This window comes from Diabrotica virgifera, chromosome 1 (assembly GCF_917563875.1).
Source record: "Diabrotica virgifera virgifera chromosome 1, PGI_DIABVI_V3a".
Classification (NCBI taxonomy): domain Eukaryota; kingdom Metazoa; phylum Arthropoda; class Insecta; order Coleoptera; family Chrysomelidae; genus Diabrotica; species Diabrotica virgifera.
In genome coordinates this window covers 105,631,524-105,649,483 of record NC_065443.1, presented here as the reverse complement: position 1 = coordinate 105,649,483, position 17,960 = coordinate 105,631,524, and the positions used below count along the sequence as shown (strand labels likewise).

At 32.7% G+C, this 17,960-nt stretch overlaps 1 protein-coding gene across 5 annotated transcripts in view; it reads left to right on the top strand.

Annotated features, from left to right (window-relative positions):
• Nucleotides 1-17,960, top strand: part of LOC114325450 (ELKS/Rab6-interacting/CAST family member 1) — a 607,107-nt gene that overhangs the window by 440,459 nt on the left and 148,688 nt on the right. For 4 of the 5 annotated variants that reach the window (XM_050642808.1, XM_028273526.2, XM_028273529.2 and 1 more), the window contains one exon: nucleotides 6,473-6,799. In XM_050642808.1, coding sequence (XP_050498765.1) covers nucleotides 6,473-6,799 — 327 coding nt within the window. Of the gene's footprint in view, nucleotides 1-6,097; nucleotides 6,314-6,472; nucleotides 6,800-17,960 lie in introns of all 5 variants that reach the window. The other variant, XM_028273523.2, reaches the window with a different exon arrangement.

The window sequence follows — 17,960 nt, the reverse complement described above, 5'->3', positions numbered from 1 at the left end:
AAAAATTCTATGGAACTGCATTTAAACCAGCCCCTTAAATTTTTCAACCACTACACTATCGTTCTTTCTATACTCATTCCTCCTCTTATTTTTTCCGTATTATCAGTCTTACGATTTCATATCGCTGTCCCCTCATTACGTGCCCCAGATATTTAACTTTCTTATCTTTATTGTGTTGATTATTTCGTATTCTTTGCTCATTTCCAGAACCCAGTATAGATGATAAAGTGACGAAGGCTAGAGAGGTTACTAGAGCCCTAAACCCTGTTTTATGGTATCATAACATGATTTTGAATATAAAAATGAGGATGTACGACGCTATTGTGAAATCAGTTTAAACGTATGGCTCCGAAGTGTGGCAAATGACAAACAAATCCTAAAATAAGCTATTTAGTACCGAAATGGATTTTTTTGGGCTGCCAGAATATTGAAATGTGACCATGGTCGAAATGAAAAGATCAGAGAAAAAGTAGGTAAGCACGAAACAATAGTGGAAGAGGTACAACGGAACCAACTCAGTTGGTATGGACACGTTTAACGAATGGGAGATGAAAGACCACCAAAAATTACAATGAGATGGATACCGCCAGAAAAACGGAAAAGAGGAAGTCCAACGACCTCCTGGAAACAAGGAATTACAAAAGCCATGTCAGAAAGAAATCTACAAGAAAGAGACTGGCTAGTCTTTCGTCTGTGTCCATGCTATTCTATAACACCAAAATAATTAGAACGACTGCTTATTTAATTGTTCTTGCCTCAGAGTGTCCTGCTTTCAAGTCCACATTGTAAGGCTGCACGACGACGGCGCAGCCTCAGTGCTCGAAATAGAGCAATTGTTTTAACCTTTAACTACCCGGGCATCAAGTTATAACATAACTACACGCGTGGCGTACTTTATACGCCACAAGAAAATACACTTAAAAACAGCGGATTTGTTTATTTTTTTTTTTTTTTGAAAAAACACATTTAGTTGCTTATTAGTAACCTTATTCGGCATCAGCGAATACTTGGAGTTCCTTCTCAGTAAGCCAATTGGGATTTATAACTTGAATCTGATTCCATGATAAATAAAATTACTAATAAAAAAACTTTTGAATTGTGATTTTTTAAATGAGAAAAAGTATTGTTTTTATAAAGAAAAATATATTTTGTGCCATAATGACTAAAAACAATTGAAAGATGTACTTATATTACTACATACTTATATTACTATAATCGCGGCGTATATTGTCCACAACCGGAAACATCAAATAATAAACTGTAAATTACGATCTTCCCAGAACGCCGACTATAACGACACTAAACCAATTGTAAAGTACATTCCAGCGATAGGTTAGATAGATAAACAAGGTCAAAAATTAAATTTTTAAATATATTTGCAATAGAATTCTTATATCTGGCGTACAAAATACGCCAGCGCGTGTAGTTAAAGGTTAAAGAGCAGTTATCCACAAAGACTTTACGCTATTTGTTTTTATTGGTACACTTTGAAATCATGTATTATTACTACAAAAATTTTAAATAAGAGTAATAATGTAAAATGGTTGAATTTGCGATGTACATCAGTATACCTTTCGATATATTTTCACTAATCTGCCACATAAGATTAATTGTTATTACTGGTTGTATATTGTTTAAAAATGAGTTCAAACATTGATTAAATAGTAAAGCAGAATTGCGGTAATACCGCAAAAACTGGGAAGTATAAATATTTTAAGCAATACCAACTCTACTTTTCACATTCATTTAATTTAAAATTTTAAGATTTTCAAATATTTGAATATACTCACCGGAGGGCCCGCAGACGTTCGGATACAATTAGCGTCTCTTTGCAAAGACAATGACGTCGACTTTGCAAAGTAACAAGACACCTACTCAACACACACACTACACATTACACCTGAGTTAGTGATAAGTTATGCCTAAAGGTTCTAGTTCTAAACCAAGGCCAGAATCAGAGAAAAAAAATATTTGAATAAAGATTTTGAAATATTTGTTAGTAATATTTTATTCATATTTTATTCATTTGACGTTTCATTACTCCTGTCAGGCCAGATCAATATTTAATTGTTGATGTTGCCGTGGTTTCTTCAGAACACGCGCATTTTTGAATATTAAACTCGTTGAGGCGTATTTTTAATGAGCAAAATAAGGTACCAATAAAAAATACATTTTACCTTGACAGCATTACAATTTGAAACCGGCAAATTAAAAAATTATTGTAATAGTAGCAAGAACACGATATAAATAAAACTACTAATAAAATAAAACACTTACCTAAGTTAAATGGAATTTGTTTAGAACCAAAGGACTTTATTCTTAAAGTACACACAAGTCTCAAACTTCTTCGACCTTTAGGGAATAATACAACTTTACAACTTTTGTCAAGTTTTATACGAGTTGTAAACTCTGTACTACATTTTGCATAATTTAGAATTGCGATTAAAATATATACCATAACTAAGTTTAAGCATTCTTGATACCATAAACAAAGTACAATTATTACTTAAAAATTGACATTAACTCCATAATATTACGAATGAAACGAATAAGGCATCCTATGAAAGTGATTACATAGAATGGAATCCGAGTTGAATTAAGGAAAATTCTATTATAATTATTACTTACTGAAGAATGAGTATCTTCTTCTTTTTTATTTGGGTCTATTTCCTGTTTTCCATTAACATTGCCTGTCTCCTATTCTGTTACAATATTATCATCTTATCTTTTTCTAGACCGACCTGTACTTCTTCTTCCGATTAGTGACTTGTGTTGGGGTGTTTATTCCCTTATATTCCCTTATACCCTTTTTATTCAGTTGCAATGCGAAGCCAAAGCGGTCTTAATTTTCACTTAGTTCAGAGAGTGCAACCAGCATTCATATCAACGAATTCGCCCCTTTTTAGTAGCTCATCAGGGAATGCATAGGTTGCTATCTTTGAACCAAGATTAGATCATCCAGTCTATTAGCCCCGCCTTGCAACTAACGTGATGGTAGTAGGTGCCTAGCGGCATCTGCTAGATACAGGACAAAGCTCTCAACTCAATAAAATATTTAAAAATATTCAAATTAATATCAAATTGAAAATTTATTGTACCATTTTCCTGGTAACACTTCCACGTTCCACGGCTTCTAAAAATTGCAAGCCAGATGGACGCTGAATCAAAGAAGACACGAAGGAATTCTACAATTTGCAATTCACAGCCCAGTCTATTCAGCGTGGTACATTCCAACAGAAAATGGACCTATGTTACTCAATAGGAGTAATACTAATAGAAAAATAAGAATGTATACCATTTTTATTCAGCTGGAATGCGAAGTCAAAACTGTCTTAATTTTCACTTAGTTCAGAGAGCGCAAGTACTAAGTGAAAATTAAGCACTCTCTGAACTAGATGAAAATTATTCCAACTGAATAAAAACGGTATACATTTTGATTTTTCTACGAGCGTGCAAAAATGTCTACTTTCGCGCACGCATTTTAGTTTAGAAAGTTTCACTTTTCCGCACGCGTGTTACTTTTCCGCACGCGTGTTACTTTTCCGCACGCGGTTTTTACTTTTCCGCACGAGTGTTAATTTAGATATGTTAATATGGCCTTAAAGTAATTATAATACATGCAATAAACTAATATTTAGATATTATTTACTAATTTATTTCAAATATATCTTATTGTGGTTCTGTTTTAATGAAATTAACGCGACAATTCGATGAAATAAAATTATTTTGACATACTATTCGAAAGTCAAATCGGTAGACAATAACAGCCGTTTTGAATCATCGTCATGGAAACCAAGATCGTCGTCATGCTAACTAATTATATTGAAAGTTTGGTTTTGACAACCTTGTCAAAGAATTACCTTGTGTATGTATTTTCATATTAATTAAATTAATTGATTAAGATTTGGTAATTTTTTAAAGACTCTTAGAAAAAATATTGTGTCGATCGGATAGCTCAGTGCGACTAGCGGCTGACCCGCACTTCACTTCGCTGTGAGGTACGAGAGTTCAAGCCCAAGCCAGGCCATCGGAAAAACAAAAAGGCTAACGCGTCAGTATAAAATTCTAAATATGAATCTGGCGCTTAGACTGGAATATGCGGGCATCTGATCGACCTATGAGGGAGCAGTACGGCAAGGGATAAGGGCTTGCGGCTCGGTGATACTCCCCCATAGATCCCTACCGAAGGGCGTTGACGCCTAAGAACGGTGTATATACAGAAAAAATATTGTTCCTAACTCTTGCAGAAAGTCTCTTTTCCGCACTCGACTGCTTGCCGAACTCCCGCTTCGCGTCGTTCGGCAAACTGCAGTCGCGTGCGGAAAAGAATGACTTTCTGCACTTGTTAGGAAAATAACTATTTTCTATTAGTATTACTCCTATGGAGTAACATACGTCCTTTTTCCGTTGAAATTCACCACGCTAATCAGACTGGGCTATGAATTGCAAAATGTAGAATTCCCTCGTGTCTTCTTTGCTTCAGCATCTATCTGGCTTGCAATTTTTAGAAACCGTGGAGGTGTTACCAGGAAAACGGTCCAATAAATTTTCAATTTGATATTATTTTGAAAATTCCACACCTGTAATTTTGAGCCAATCAAAATACGTTATTTTGACAGATCACCATGGCAACGGAGGTATTTTATCGGAAATTTTTTGCTCGTGGGGTACCCAACAGCGAATTATAGTGGAAATTTTTTGACGTTTACAATAACAGAACATTTTTGACAGACTGGTTTTTTATTTGTTTACATAATTTAGTTTTGATTCATTTTCTATCACTTGTAGTTACTCAAAACTTATGTAAAATTGAAGAATATACTATTTTCTATCTTGAAATGGTATTCCCATGCAACTACAATGAGTAGAAATTACGAATTTGAAAGCCTAAATAATTGCTGACAAAGCTATGGCGCGCTATTAATCTGTTCATGCTGCTTTGGATTTTCAAATGCAAATTTGGTGTGGAATTTTCTTACCGAATACCACGCGAAGTCAAATTAATATCCGGAAATTTTTTTTTGATCATGAATATTTTTAGAAAATTTCCCTCGTCTGCGACTCGGGAAATTTTCAAAATATTCATGATCTCAAAAAAATTTCCGGAAATAATTTGACCTCTAGTGGTATTACTAGTGAATATTTTTAAATATTTTATTAAGTTGAAAGCTTGGTCTTGTATTCTCCTTGTTCTTTATATAAAACCTTCAAATTATTTTTGAGGTCCAAGAAAATATATCCTTAAAAGCTTGAGACAACCAAAGTCTTGAAAAAAAATCCAGGTGTTTAAATGCCAGCCATCCTGAAAAATGTTAGTTTGTCAAGGTATTACCTTCAGTTTTAGTTCTTCCCCTACTTTACATTATTCGTGCACTTCTTCTTCTCGGAGTGCCATCTCCGCGAGGAAGGTTGGCAAGCATCATGGCTATTTTGACCTTCGAGGCAGCTGCTTTGAACAGTTGCCTTGAACTGCAACCAAACCATTCTCTCAGGTTCTTTAACCAGGAAACGAGTCTCCTTCCTACGCTTCTCCTACCCTCTTTTGTGCACTGTAGAAGTTTAATTTGTTGCCTTAAATTATGTTTGGGCTTTTCGTAAAACTTAAAGGACATAATTTTTAGTTTAATTTGCTCGTAAACAATGATATATCTAAACCAAAAAGTCTTTAGCTATTTTAGAAAACTATTACTGTAGCCTACATTAACCACTATCGTTGCCTCTTGCAAATTGTCCAGGAAATACTAAAGAACTAGGGTAAATATATCTTTTCGCATTTTTATTAAGGGGCCAAATAGTACAAAGCTGCTGTGGTATGTGTAGGCATGTACAATATACAATATTTAATCAAGTTTGTTAACGACTATCATGGTTTATTACCTTTTGCTGTGGTTTTCTGATTAACATTCTCTTTTAATCGTTTAATTATTGATCCATTAAGTATATTATAAAAGCATTTGTCGAAAGATGATGTTTCGATTTGGTGGGTATTCTTGGTAATGTGTCAAAAAAAATTAAAAAAATCCGATGGTGGTGGTAAAGCGTTGAACGGCCGGCAGCCGAGACAGAATCTGACAGCTCCTCTTCATTCCCTCTGCAGGAGTTACAAGCAGCAAACGAAACTTTGCGCACGCTTCAAACGCAACTGGAGCTGGTGCCCTCGCCCTCTAGTAGCACGGTGAAAGTTCTGCTCGACACTAAGGACGCGCGCATTGCTACCCTTGAGCGCGAGGTCAGGCTATTAGAGAGCGAGGTCGAGCGTTTGACACAGCCACTGCCTTCCGCCCTCGCCGCCCCGCCGCCGATCAAGCGCCAAGTAAGTTTTCTGTTGAACGACGTGCAAATCGGGAAAGATGGCTCAGTTATCAGAATGTAACTAGGTAATAAGACTCTATGGCCGCTTAAGTTCAGTTTTACCACCTCACTGTCGCTTATACCCCGCATGGATAGTGCATGCTACTGCTCGTCTGTGCAGCTGGACGAGTTCCGCGTGGAGATTCAACGCAGAGACCAGGAGATCCTAGCGATGGGCGCCAAGATGAAGACCTTGGAGGAACAGCACCAAGACTACCAACGACACATCGCAGTCCTCAAAGAATCCCTCTGTGCCAAGGAAGAACACTACAACATGCTTCAGACTGACGTCGAGGAACTCAGGCAACGGTTGGAGGAGAAGAACCGATACGCAGAGAAGAAAGCTCAGCAGTTTCAACAAGAGAGAGGCCGAGCTGGCGCCGAGATCGCAGAGATGAGGGAGCACATGGAGATCAAGGATAGGAAGATCAACGTTCTACAAAGAAAAGTAAGTTTTTTTTTAAATTTATTAATTAGCAGATAAGTATTTTAAAAAATTGTGCTTCCTATTTTTCTTTATTATTACCAAAGTATTAAATTTACAAAAAATATTCCAATTTTATCTATACAGGGTGATTGATTAGTGGGGTAAAGCTCAATAGCTCCGCTATAGTGATAGATAGCAATAAAAGTTAAAAACAAAAATTTTAGCCACCTTTGAGCTTCACATTACAAAATTGGTTAGAATGTTACAGGGGGTTCGATAACACAGTGGCAGACCAAACTTATGTTTTTTTTTTTTAAATAAAACACCCTATATTTTATTTTATATTCGAAATCATGTTAACTTCTCCATCACAAAAATATTAAGGTTTGTTATGTTATACAGGGTATTTAAAAAGTTATAACCAATTTTGTATGAAAACCGTAACAAGTTCAACTCCCTGTATAAATAAAAATAAGCACAACAGCACTGGTTTATTCATGCCATATTTTTATATTTACTGTCAAAATTTTCAAGAATTATTGTCATTGCTAATTTTCTTTATATCAAATACAGGGTGATTACATTACCGTACTTTAATTTTTATATAATATTCCCTATGTCCAAATTTATTAGTTTTCGAGATATTTTCATTTTTCAGAGCAAATTATTTTAGGTGTTTAAATTGATTTAAATTTTAAGTAAGCCATGACTGAATTGACATTTGACGATTACTGATTATCAATCCGGTAATCAATGTAGCAAGTAAAGAAATAAAAATAATTTATTATTAATACATTTTACAAAAAAAAAACACAACCACAACGTGCAACATTTTTGAAACAATTTAAAACTAGTTTTTTTATGTAAATGCAACAAATAAACAAAGAAAATTAGTAATAAATTTTACAAAAAAACACACAAATACAAAATACAACATTTTGTGAAGACAATTAAACACTACTTTTTTATGTAAATGTAACAATGTAACAAATAAAGAACAAAACATAATTTTTCAGTAATACATTTTGCAAAAACACATGTCTGAAAAAATTAGAAGATAATTTTAATAACATACTTTTAATATTTAATTACATAAGGTGTTCAAAATTACCTCCTAACACATTTATGCACGCCTAAAAACGATCATTACTCTACGAAGCATTTGTAAATTAACACATCGAAATACACTTTGTATTCTATTTTTCACCTCATCCCTTGTTGTTGGAGGTATTTTATAAACGGAGGTATTAACGTAACCCCAAAAAAATCAGTCCAGTTTATTAAATTCTGGTGATTTGGGTGGCCACGCTACTGGTCCATTGAAAAATGAAAATATCTCGAAAACTAATAAATTTAGACATAGGGAATGTTATCCAAAAATTAAAGTACGGTAATGTTTCTAAGTAACTTTTCAATAGTGATATAAAATACAGGGTGTTCCATTTAAAATTACTGAGAAAATAATGTATGTACTTGCGTTTTGACTCACCCTGTATTTGAGATAAATAAAATTAGCAATATCAATCATTCTTGAAAATTTTGGCAATACGCAAAAAAATACGACATTAACAAATCATTGCTGTTTTGCTTATTTATCTTTGTACAGTGAGTTGAACTTGTTACGATTTTCATATAAAATTGGTTATAACTTTGTAAATACCCTGTATAACATAACAAACCTTTATATTTTTGTAATGGAGAAGTTAACATAATTTCGAATTTAAAATAAAATATAGTGTGTTCTATTTAAAAAAGCAAAAGTTTGGTCTGCCACTACGTTATCGAACACCCTGTAATATTCTAACTAATTTTGTAATATGAAGCTCAAAGTTGGCTACAATTTTTGTTATTAACTTTTATTGCTATCTATTACTATAGCGGATCTGTTGAGCTTCAGTCCACTAATCAATCACCCTGTATAGATATTGCAAATATGCGTAAAACAGTATTTTGGGTATCCCACTCAGAATGTTACGTATTTACGAAACCCTGAGTATTTTAAGAGCATAGGCGCAAAATTTCAATCCAATGCTTTTTAAATGCATTCATTTGTTTTTCTTTTGAATGAACTATTTGTAAGTACTTAAAAATGACACTAAATTTTCTCTATTTTTTTTTCACCCCTGTATCTTATTAAAATAAGCATTATAGAAGTTTTCAGGGTCTTTCATTCTGCGTTTAAATTTTTTAAAAATACTTATTAGTTTCCTCAGGATTCGAAAAAAATTACTGCATTTAAAAATCATTCGCCCGAAATTTTGCGCCTACGCTCTTAAAGATAAAAATTTAAAAAATGTGTTAAATGTTTTTGTCTTATCAGGTGCCCTTGTTGGTAACAAAATTTTTAAACCTACTTTTATCAACATGGGTAAACAATGCATCATTTTTTTCTTCGATTTTGTCGCTATTGAGCAAAAACGCTTACGAATATTTTATTGAACCTTGATTAACAATTAGTCCAGAAAGCCACTGCGCATCCGCTAGGAAAAATATTCTAATTCGGATTCTTTGCACAATCTTACTCAAAAAGGACTTCTTTTAACAAATTTGCATGTTGCCAGGACCAAAAGGTGGTCAAAAATTTTTTAAACGTTCTTTTTTTGTTTTTTTCCTAAAATTATTTTTTTTGCACGGAAAAAGGTTTTTGTAGGTTTTTTGGATCATTCCAAAGAGAAAAGGTCTTTAGTGACTTTTCTCTAAAAATGATAGTTTTTGACATATAAGCGATTAAAAATTGAAAAATTGCGAAATCGGCCATTTTTAACCCTCAAAAACTATGTGAAAAGCTGAAAATTTGAATGTTGCCAAGGTAGGTAGATATTCTTTAAACATCGATTGATGAAATCCCGAAAAGTTTTTTGCAATACAATATTCAAAACTCCTTTGTTTTTTAATTGCTAATCAAGCGTGCACGACACTATTTTCCACCGACAGTATGGTGCAAATGAAAGGAATAAATTCGCTATTTCGTAAACCGGCGACTTTAAGGAAAAATCCCGAAACAGGTCGATTTTTATTTTTAAGTTATGATATTGTGGCATATATGGTATACTAGTGGCGTCATCCATCTGGACGTGATGACGTAATCGATGATTTTTTAAATGAGAATAGGGGTCGTGTGCTAGCTCATTTGAAAGGTTCTTCAATTCTATATTCAGTAATATAAACATTTCCATAATTATTTATACAGGGTGTCCAAAAAACTTTTATTAAATTAAATTATTTGACACAAAAAGAAGTAGAAGGACACCCTGTATAAAAAATTATGTAAATGTTTACATTACTTGATAGAGAATTGAAGAGCCTTTCAAACGAGCTACCACACGACCCCTATTCTCATTTAAAAAAATCATCGATTACGTCATCACGCCCAGACCGATGACGTCACTAGTATACCATATATGCCACAATATCATAACTTAAAAATAAAAATCGACCTATTTCGGGATTTTTCCTTAAAGTCGCCGATTTTCGAAATAACGAATTTATTCCTTTCATCTGCACCATACTGTCGGTGGAAAATAGTGTCGCGCACGCTTGATTCGCAATTAAAAAACAAAGGAGTTTTGAATATTGTATTGCAAAAAACTCTTCGGGATTTCATCAATCGATCTTTAAAGAATATCTACCTACCTTGGCAACATTCAAATTTTCAGTTTTTCACATAGTCTTTGAGGGTTAAAAATGGCCGATTTCGAAATTTTTCAATTTTTAATCGCTTATATGTCAAAAACTATCATTTTTAGAAAAAAGTCACTAAAGACTTTTTCTGTTTGGAATGATCCAAAAAACCTAAAAAAACTTTTTTCCATGCAATAAAAATAATTTTAGGAAAAAAACAAAAAAAAACGTTTAAAAAATTTTTGACCACCTTTTGGTCCTGGCAACATGGAAATTTGTTAAAAGGAGTCCTTTTTGAGTAAGATTGTGCAAAAAATCCGAATTAGAATATTTTTCCTAGCGGATGCGCAGTGGCTTTCTGGACTAAATAAGCTTTTACGATATCTTGGTTTATATGCTGAGTCTAACCAGTAACAATCCCCTTCACAAACATGTCCTGGTTAAGTCTCCCAGGTCCTCTTAGGTATTTTTCTCTTACTCCTCACAGGAATCTGAAATTGTTCATATAACACTAATAGTCTAGTCGCAACATAGGGGGTCCCGTGGACACTTTTAGTTCGCCGCGATTTGATGGTGGTATTATAGATTTTTTGGGTCGCTGAATCCAATGGAAGTGATCTGGAAGCCCAAATGTGCTGCGTTTAATTGTTATTAACAGATTATGGTAAAATTAGGTGTTTTTCAGGAATTATTAGAAGCCCTGTAAATAAATTGATGGTGTTAAGGTCTTCGCTGGTATATTTTTGGTCGCTGAATTGAATGCGACTTGTCGCGATTACTCAAAATGTGTTCTTATTATGTTAATAACAAAATAATTGTTTATTCGCCGAAACGCTCGAAATGCGTTATCTACAGCTTGTAGTCTTTTTCATAGTATTTTAATACGCTAAATCGATTGTCACTAGTCGTGATAGCTTAAACCACGTTCCGACTTTGTTATTAATAAATTATTGCAAAAATAACGGTTTATATTACGTTTACTCACGGTTTTTGCTCTAAATGTTAAAAAACCACTTGGAGTGACATGGAATTTGGCAAGCACGTAGCTAACATGTCAAACAAAACAAGTGATATTGTGCCGGTGTGTGCTTTTACCCTGGGGGTGAGTTTCACCCCGTTTCGGGGGTGAAAGAAGAAATCTTTAAAATAAGTCTGGAATTGGATAAGCTGATTAATTCTAAGCAACGTTTGTTCTATACAGTTTTTTCACTAAGTCAATTCTTTTCGAGTTATTTGCGAGTGAATATGTTCATTTTTCAACAAAAAACCAAATAACTCGAAAAGTATTGACTTATTGAAAAAACCGTAGAGAACAAAAGTTGCTTAGAATTAATCAGTTTATCCACTTCCGCACTTATTTTAAAGGTTTTTTTTCACCCACGAAATGGGGTGAAACTCACCCCCAGGGTAAAAGCAGACATCAGCACAATATCATTTGTTTTGTTTGATATGTTAGCTAAGTGTATGCCAAATTTCATGTCAATCCAAGTGGTTTTTTAAAATTCAAAGCAAGAACCGTGAGTAAACGTAATATAAACCGTTATTTTTGCAATAATTTATTAATAACAAAGTCGGAACGTGGTTTAAGCTATCACGACTAGCAGCAATCGATTTAGCGTATAAAAATACTATGAAAAAAACTACAAACTTGCTGTAGATAGCGCATTTCGGGCTTTTCTGCGAATAATCTATTATTTGGTTATTAACAAAATAAGAACATATTTTGAGTAATCGCGACTAGTCGCATTCGATTCAGCGACCAAAAATACACCAGAGAAGACCTGAACACTATCGATTTGTTTACAGGGCTTCTAATTATTCCTGAAAAACACCCAATTTTACAATAATTCGTTAATAACAATTAAACGCACCACATTTGGGCTTCCAGACCACCATTGGATTCAGCGACCCAAAAAACCTATAATACCACCATCAAATCGCGGCGAACTAAAAATGTCCACGGGACCCCTTATGTTGCGACTAGACTATAAGCAATTCTTCATATACTTTGACACTTTTTTACTCCATTCTTCCATCGTACTTATACAGGGTGTCCAGAAACTCTACCGACAAACGAAGACAGGAGATTCCTCAGATAATTTTAAGACAATTTAACCCAATTCACCTAGTCCGAAAATGCTTCCTAAGGGAGCTAGAACTCTTTGAAGATGGCGCCATTAATTTTTCTTAAATACCTCCAGAACGCTTCTATTTAGAAAAACGAAAATTTGTATACATGTTTACTTTCCAGTAATGAATCGATTCCATTCATTGCGAATTTCTAGTACCGGTCATAGGCGTCCGTTTTGGGTAAGGCAACGGTTATTTTATCGCATAACTTTTTTGTCTTCAACTTTTAAGCATTTTTGATACTGGATTATTAAATTGTGAGGTATTTTAGTACTAAAAGGTACCCTTACTTTAAGTCGGTAGGACACATTGTTTTCTAGAAAAATCGATTTGAAAGTTTTAAGTTTTGGGAACTTGAAAAAGAAACTGAAAAAAAATTAAAAAAAACGATGTATTTTACAAACTTAAAACAAGAGTAACTTTTATTACTCGAATATCTCATAATTGAATAATCTAGTGTCAAAAATACTTAAAACTTAAAGACAATAAAATTACGCTATAAAATAACTGTTGACCTACCCGAAACGGACGCCTATGACCGGTACTAGAAATTCGCCATTAATGAAATCGATTAATCTCTGGAAAATAAATAAATGTACCAGTTTTCATCTTTCTAAATAGTGTTTTTTTGAATCTTTTTTTTGACATTCAAAGAACGAAAAGTTTTCAAATCGATTTTTCTAGAAAACGGTGTATCCTATCGACTTAAAGTAAGAGTACCTTTTAGTACTAGAATACCTCACAATTTAATAATTCAGAGTCAAAAAAGCTTAAAAATTAAAGACAAAAAAGTTAGGTGATAAAATAACCGTTGCCCTACCCAAAACGGACGCCTATGACCTTCACTAGAAATTCGCAATGGATAGAATCGATTCTTTTCTGGAAAGTAAATATGCATACCAATTTTTGTTTTTCTAAATAGAAGAGTTCTGGAGGTATTTAAGAAAAACTAATTACATGACGCCATCTTCAAAGAGCTCTAGCTCCCTTAGGAAGCATTTTTGGACTAGGTGAATTGGGTTAAATTATCTTAAAATTATCTGAGGAATCTCCTGTCTTCATTTGTCGGTAGAGTTTCTAGACACCCTGTATAACTAGCTTTATATTTGTGTAATTTGTATACTGATAAATAAAATGTAACTGATAAAATATCCTTTGTTTTTGTAAACAGATACTAATATAAGATACTGCTTTTTTCTGTATCTAAGATTTGTGACATATCCACAATTGTATTAAAAACCTATAACTAACTTGTTCTTGGCTTTATTAAATCTGTCAACATTTCTCTCTGTATATTATTTGATCCAACTGCTTCTTCGGCGTATTGGCGATTTGTTTCGAGATATTCCTACTATTCAATTTTGCGCCACTGTATCGACATGTTTATTTCATTCTGTTTTTCTTTTTGGGTGCCCATGTGTTAACTGGAACTATTTTGCACTATCTTTGAATAACTTCACTTCTTTGCCTACCGCATAAAGTTTTGCCGATTACCCTTCTCAGTATTCCGTCTCTGTTGTTTCTATTATTCATTTCGTCTAGTTATGCAGTGTACTTGTACATTCTAGTTCTCATATCAATATACAGATATTTATTTCTCCACATAATGACAATTAGACCCTGCTACTGTACTAGTTTTTACAGCGTTTCGAGTCTTACCTCATTTTGGGTGTTGCTCGAGCTTGATATCTCTAGCGATAGATAAATTAAAACTTAAAACAACACATTGTTTGTTTCTCGTGAACTTCCAATTAACGTTGGAGTTCTTTACAGGTTTTAACATGCATTTTGTTTGTGTCATAAATTTATATGAATAAAAAACTTTGCTTTCTTTGTTTTGTTTGGTTATTTTATACAGTATGGTGCAAATGAAAGGAATAAATCCGTTACTTCATAAGCCAGCGACTGTAAGGAAAAATGCCGAAACAGGTCGATTTTCATTTTTAAATTATTATTTTTGGCATATATATCATACTGGTGACATCATCCATCTGGGCGTGATGACGTAATCGATGATTTTTTTAAATGAGAATAGGGGTCGTCTGCCATCTCATTTGAAAGGTTATTCAGTTTTCTATTCAGTAACATAAACATTAGCATAATTATTTATACGTAGTGCCCAAAAAATTTGAATTAAATTAATTGAGACAAAAAGAACAAGTGTATAATTTATTTAATTCGAAATACATTTTACTGTTGTCCAAAAACAGGAAAAATGTTTATTTGATAAATAAATATTGTTTTTCGCTTAAATTCAATATTAAAGCTGCCACCAACCTGTCTCTTATATAGCAGTTTGAACACTCAATTTAAACAAAAATAATGTTTATTTTTCAAATTAACATTTTTTTCTATTTTCTGACAGCAGCAAAATGTATTTTGCATTAAATAAATTACAAACATTCTTCTTTTTGTTTCAATTAATTAAATAAAAAAAAATTTTTGGGTCTCGTGTATAAATAATTATGTTAATGTTTATATCAGTGAATAGAGAATTAAATAATTTTTCGAATGAGCTATCATATTCGGACCCTATTCTCATTTAAAAAAATTATCGATTACGTCATCACGCCCAGGTGGATAACGTCATTAGTATGATATACATATACAGGGTATTTCATTGGGAAACGGAAATACTTTAATGGTGAATATAGGTCACCGAGCCGGTTCTGAGTTACAGGGTGTTTTATCGATTTTGCCAAATTTTTTCCTAAGCCATAACTTTAGAACCACCCTGTATATTTTTTTGATATTTGGTACACATATGTCTCATTCAAAACCCAAACGACCGACATACTAACCATAAGAAAAATATAGGTCCGGATTAACAAAAAATTATAAAGTAATTGTGACCTTAAAACAACACACTTTTGTATTCAAATTTTGAAAACCTGTTTACATATTTAAAAAGAGCACAAAAAAGTAAGCTTAATGGTTTGCTTCAATTTTTCAGCCTGACAATTTTATGACTTTAATTTTGAAATTATATTGAATTTTTTAAGAACTTTGACATTAAAAAGCAGATATTATTAACTTTTAGTTATAAATTATTAAAGTTAATGAATAAAAATACTCATTTTAAAAATAATCAATACTTATTTACCACAATGGAACGACCCAATTACTAATGACAAGAAAAATCCAGGTCTGAATTAACAAAAAAATATAAAGTTATTGTGACCTTGAAACAACTCCCTGTATATTGAAATTTTAAAAATTTGTTTGCGTATTTTAAAAGAGCATCAAAAACTGCGTTAAAAGGTGCAAGTCAAATTTTTGCGCAGATAATTTTTTAATTACGGCAATTTTTGAAATCATATTGATTAATTCTGTCAAGTCATAAGAAGCTGCTAGAAAAATAAAGAACAATCCCAATGTAATTAGAAAATCGAATCGAAATCTTTTAAAACGAGCAAGGAAATGCATCGAACAAAATGGCTGACATTTTGAGCAACTGTTATAGTTCAAATATTTTGAATTTATGTTAAATTGTTGAAATGTTTAAACAATTTTTTTTTATTAGATATAGCTGTTTTTTAATTCTTTACTAAATCATTAAAATATCCCAATTCCCGCAATTCGTATTTTTAATGATGTGCATACAGCTACAAATCCAGAGAAGCCAGGGTAGTAAATAAGTATTAAGTATGATTCATTAACATTGATTTAAAAGTTAATACATACCTGGTTTTTAATCTCAGAGTTCTTTAAAATGTCAATATAATTTCAAAATTGATGTAATTAAATTAAATCAACGCAGACAAATTTTCAAAATTTTAATATACAGGGTGTTAGTTCAAGGTCACAATTACTTTATATTTTTTGTTAATCCGGACCTGGATTTATCTTGTCTTTAGTAATTGAGTCGTTCCAATGTGGTAAATAAGTATTGATTATTTTTAAAATGAGTATTTATTCATTAACTTTAATAATTTATAACTAAAAGTTAATAATAACTGCTTTTTAATGTAACAGTTCTTAAAAAATTCAATATAATTTCAAAATTAAAGTCATAAAATTGTCTGGCCGAAAAACTGAAGCGAACCATTAACCTTATTTTTTTGTGCTCTTTTTGGGCAGGGCAAAAAATGTAGTATATCCAGAACAAGCTCGGTGAGCTCTATTCACCGTTAAAGTATTTCCGTTTTCCAATGAAACACCCTGTATGCCAAAAATTATAATTTAAAAATAAAAATCGACCTGTTTCGGAATTTATCTCCAGAGTCGCCCATTTTCGAGAAAATGAACTTATTCGAACTCAAACGGCCTCACTGTATATTGCTCTAATCCACTCTCGTATAATATAAGGTTGACGGTTTATATGTTTATACGCTTCTGATTTAGTTTTTGCTAAAACTGTTCTTGACTGTTACTGTTCCTTACATACCCGCCGCGCCATTTACTTAGTTTTTTAGCACTTCGTCATTTTCATTTCACCCATTGGTTTCAAGCAATTGGTATTCTTCTTTTTGAAGACTAATTACTATTACTTCATGCAATCATATTATTTTAACATAATTGTTGATATTGAAAAAGGTCTAAAATGTTATAAGGAGAGCCTTCTCTAGTTCTGCTCGTAGAATGATTGGTTATGCATCTTTTATGGTACGCTTTTTGTGGTCTAAGTCTGAAACATCTTTTGCAGTGTCTTTTTATAAATCTGAAGAGTAATTTTTGCAGGTTTCTGCAAGGCTCCCTACGTCATTTTACATCTCCATTTGGCCTTGAGTGTTTTGAAATTTCATTATTTTTTTGGCCTTGAGTGTTTTGAAATTTCATTATTTTTTAAATATGACTTTCAAGACGTTCATGGGTATTTTCTAGTTGTATGCAGTTAGAGCCTGCAGTTTTTTAGAAGCTTATGATCTGATTTACAGTATACTCCAATTAACTAGTGTTGATGGGAAATAAGCCACAATGTTACAGAAAAAAAAATGATTTTATTAACGTTTCGACGTTTATAAAATCATTTTTTTTGTAAAATTGTGGCTCATTTCTCATCAAAACTAGTTAATTGCAAAAATGCCACAAGAAAATAGTTTCAAAAGAACAATATGCTCCAGATATAAATTCTACTTTATTGCTGATCTTTTTGCACATATTCTACTTTATTACTGAGGTTTTCTATATTTTTTGCACGAGGTATGTACTCAATATGGTTTTCAAGTTCTTTATTTGAAGTAGACCACGTTTATAGCTTTCCTGGGGGTGTTTATGAAGTATATTTTTTGTTATTACTTTGTATCACGATGACCAGTACCATGTCATTTCGCTGGAAAACTGTAGATTCTCTGTTGCTTCTAATGCCCTAACCAAATAACTTAACAATATCTCTCAAATGTGGTTCTTTCTCAGTTTTTCCCACCTTGTAGCTATAATTCCCAATAATATAATATACTGATTAAAATAGTTCAAAGTATTAGATCCAAAG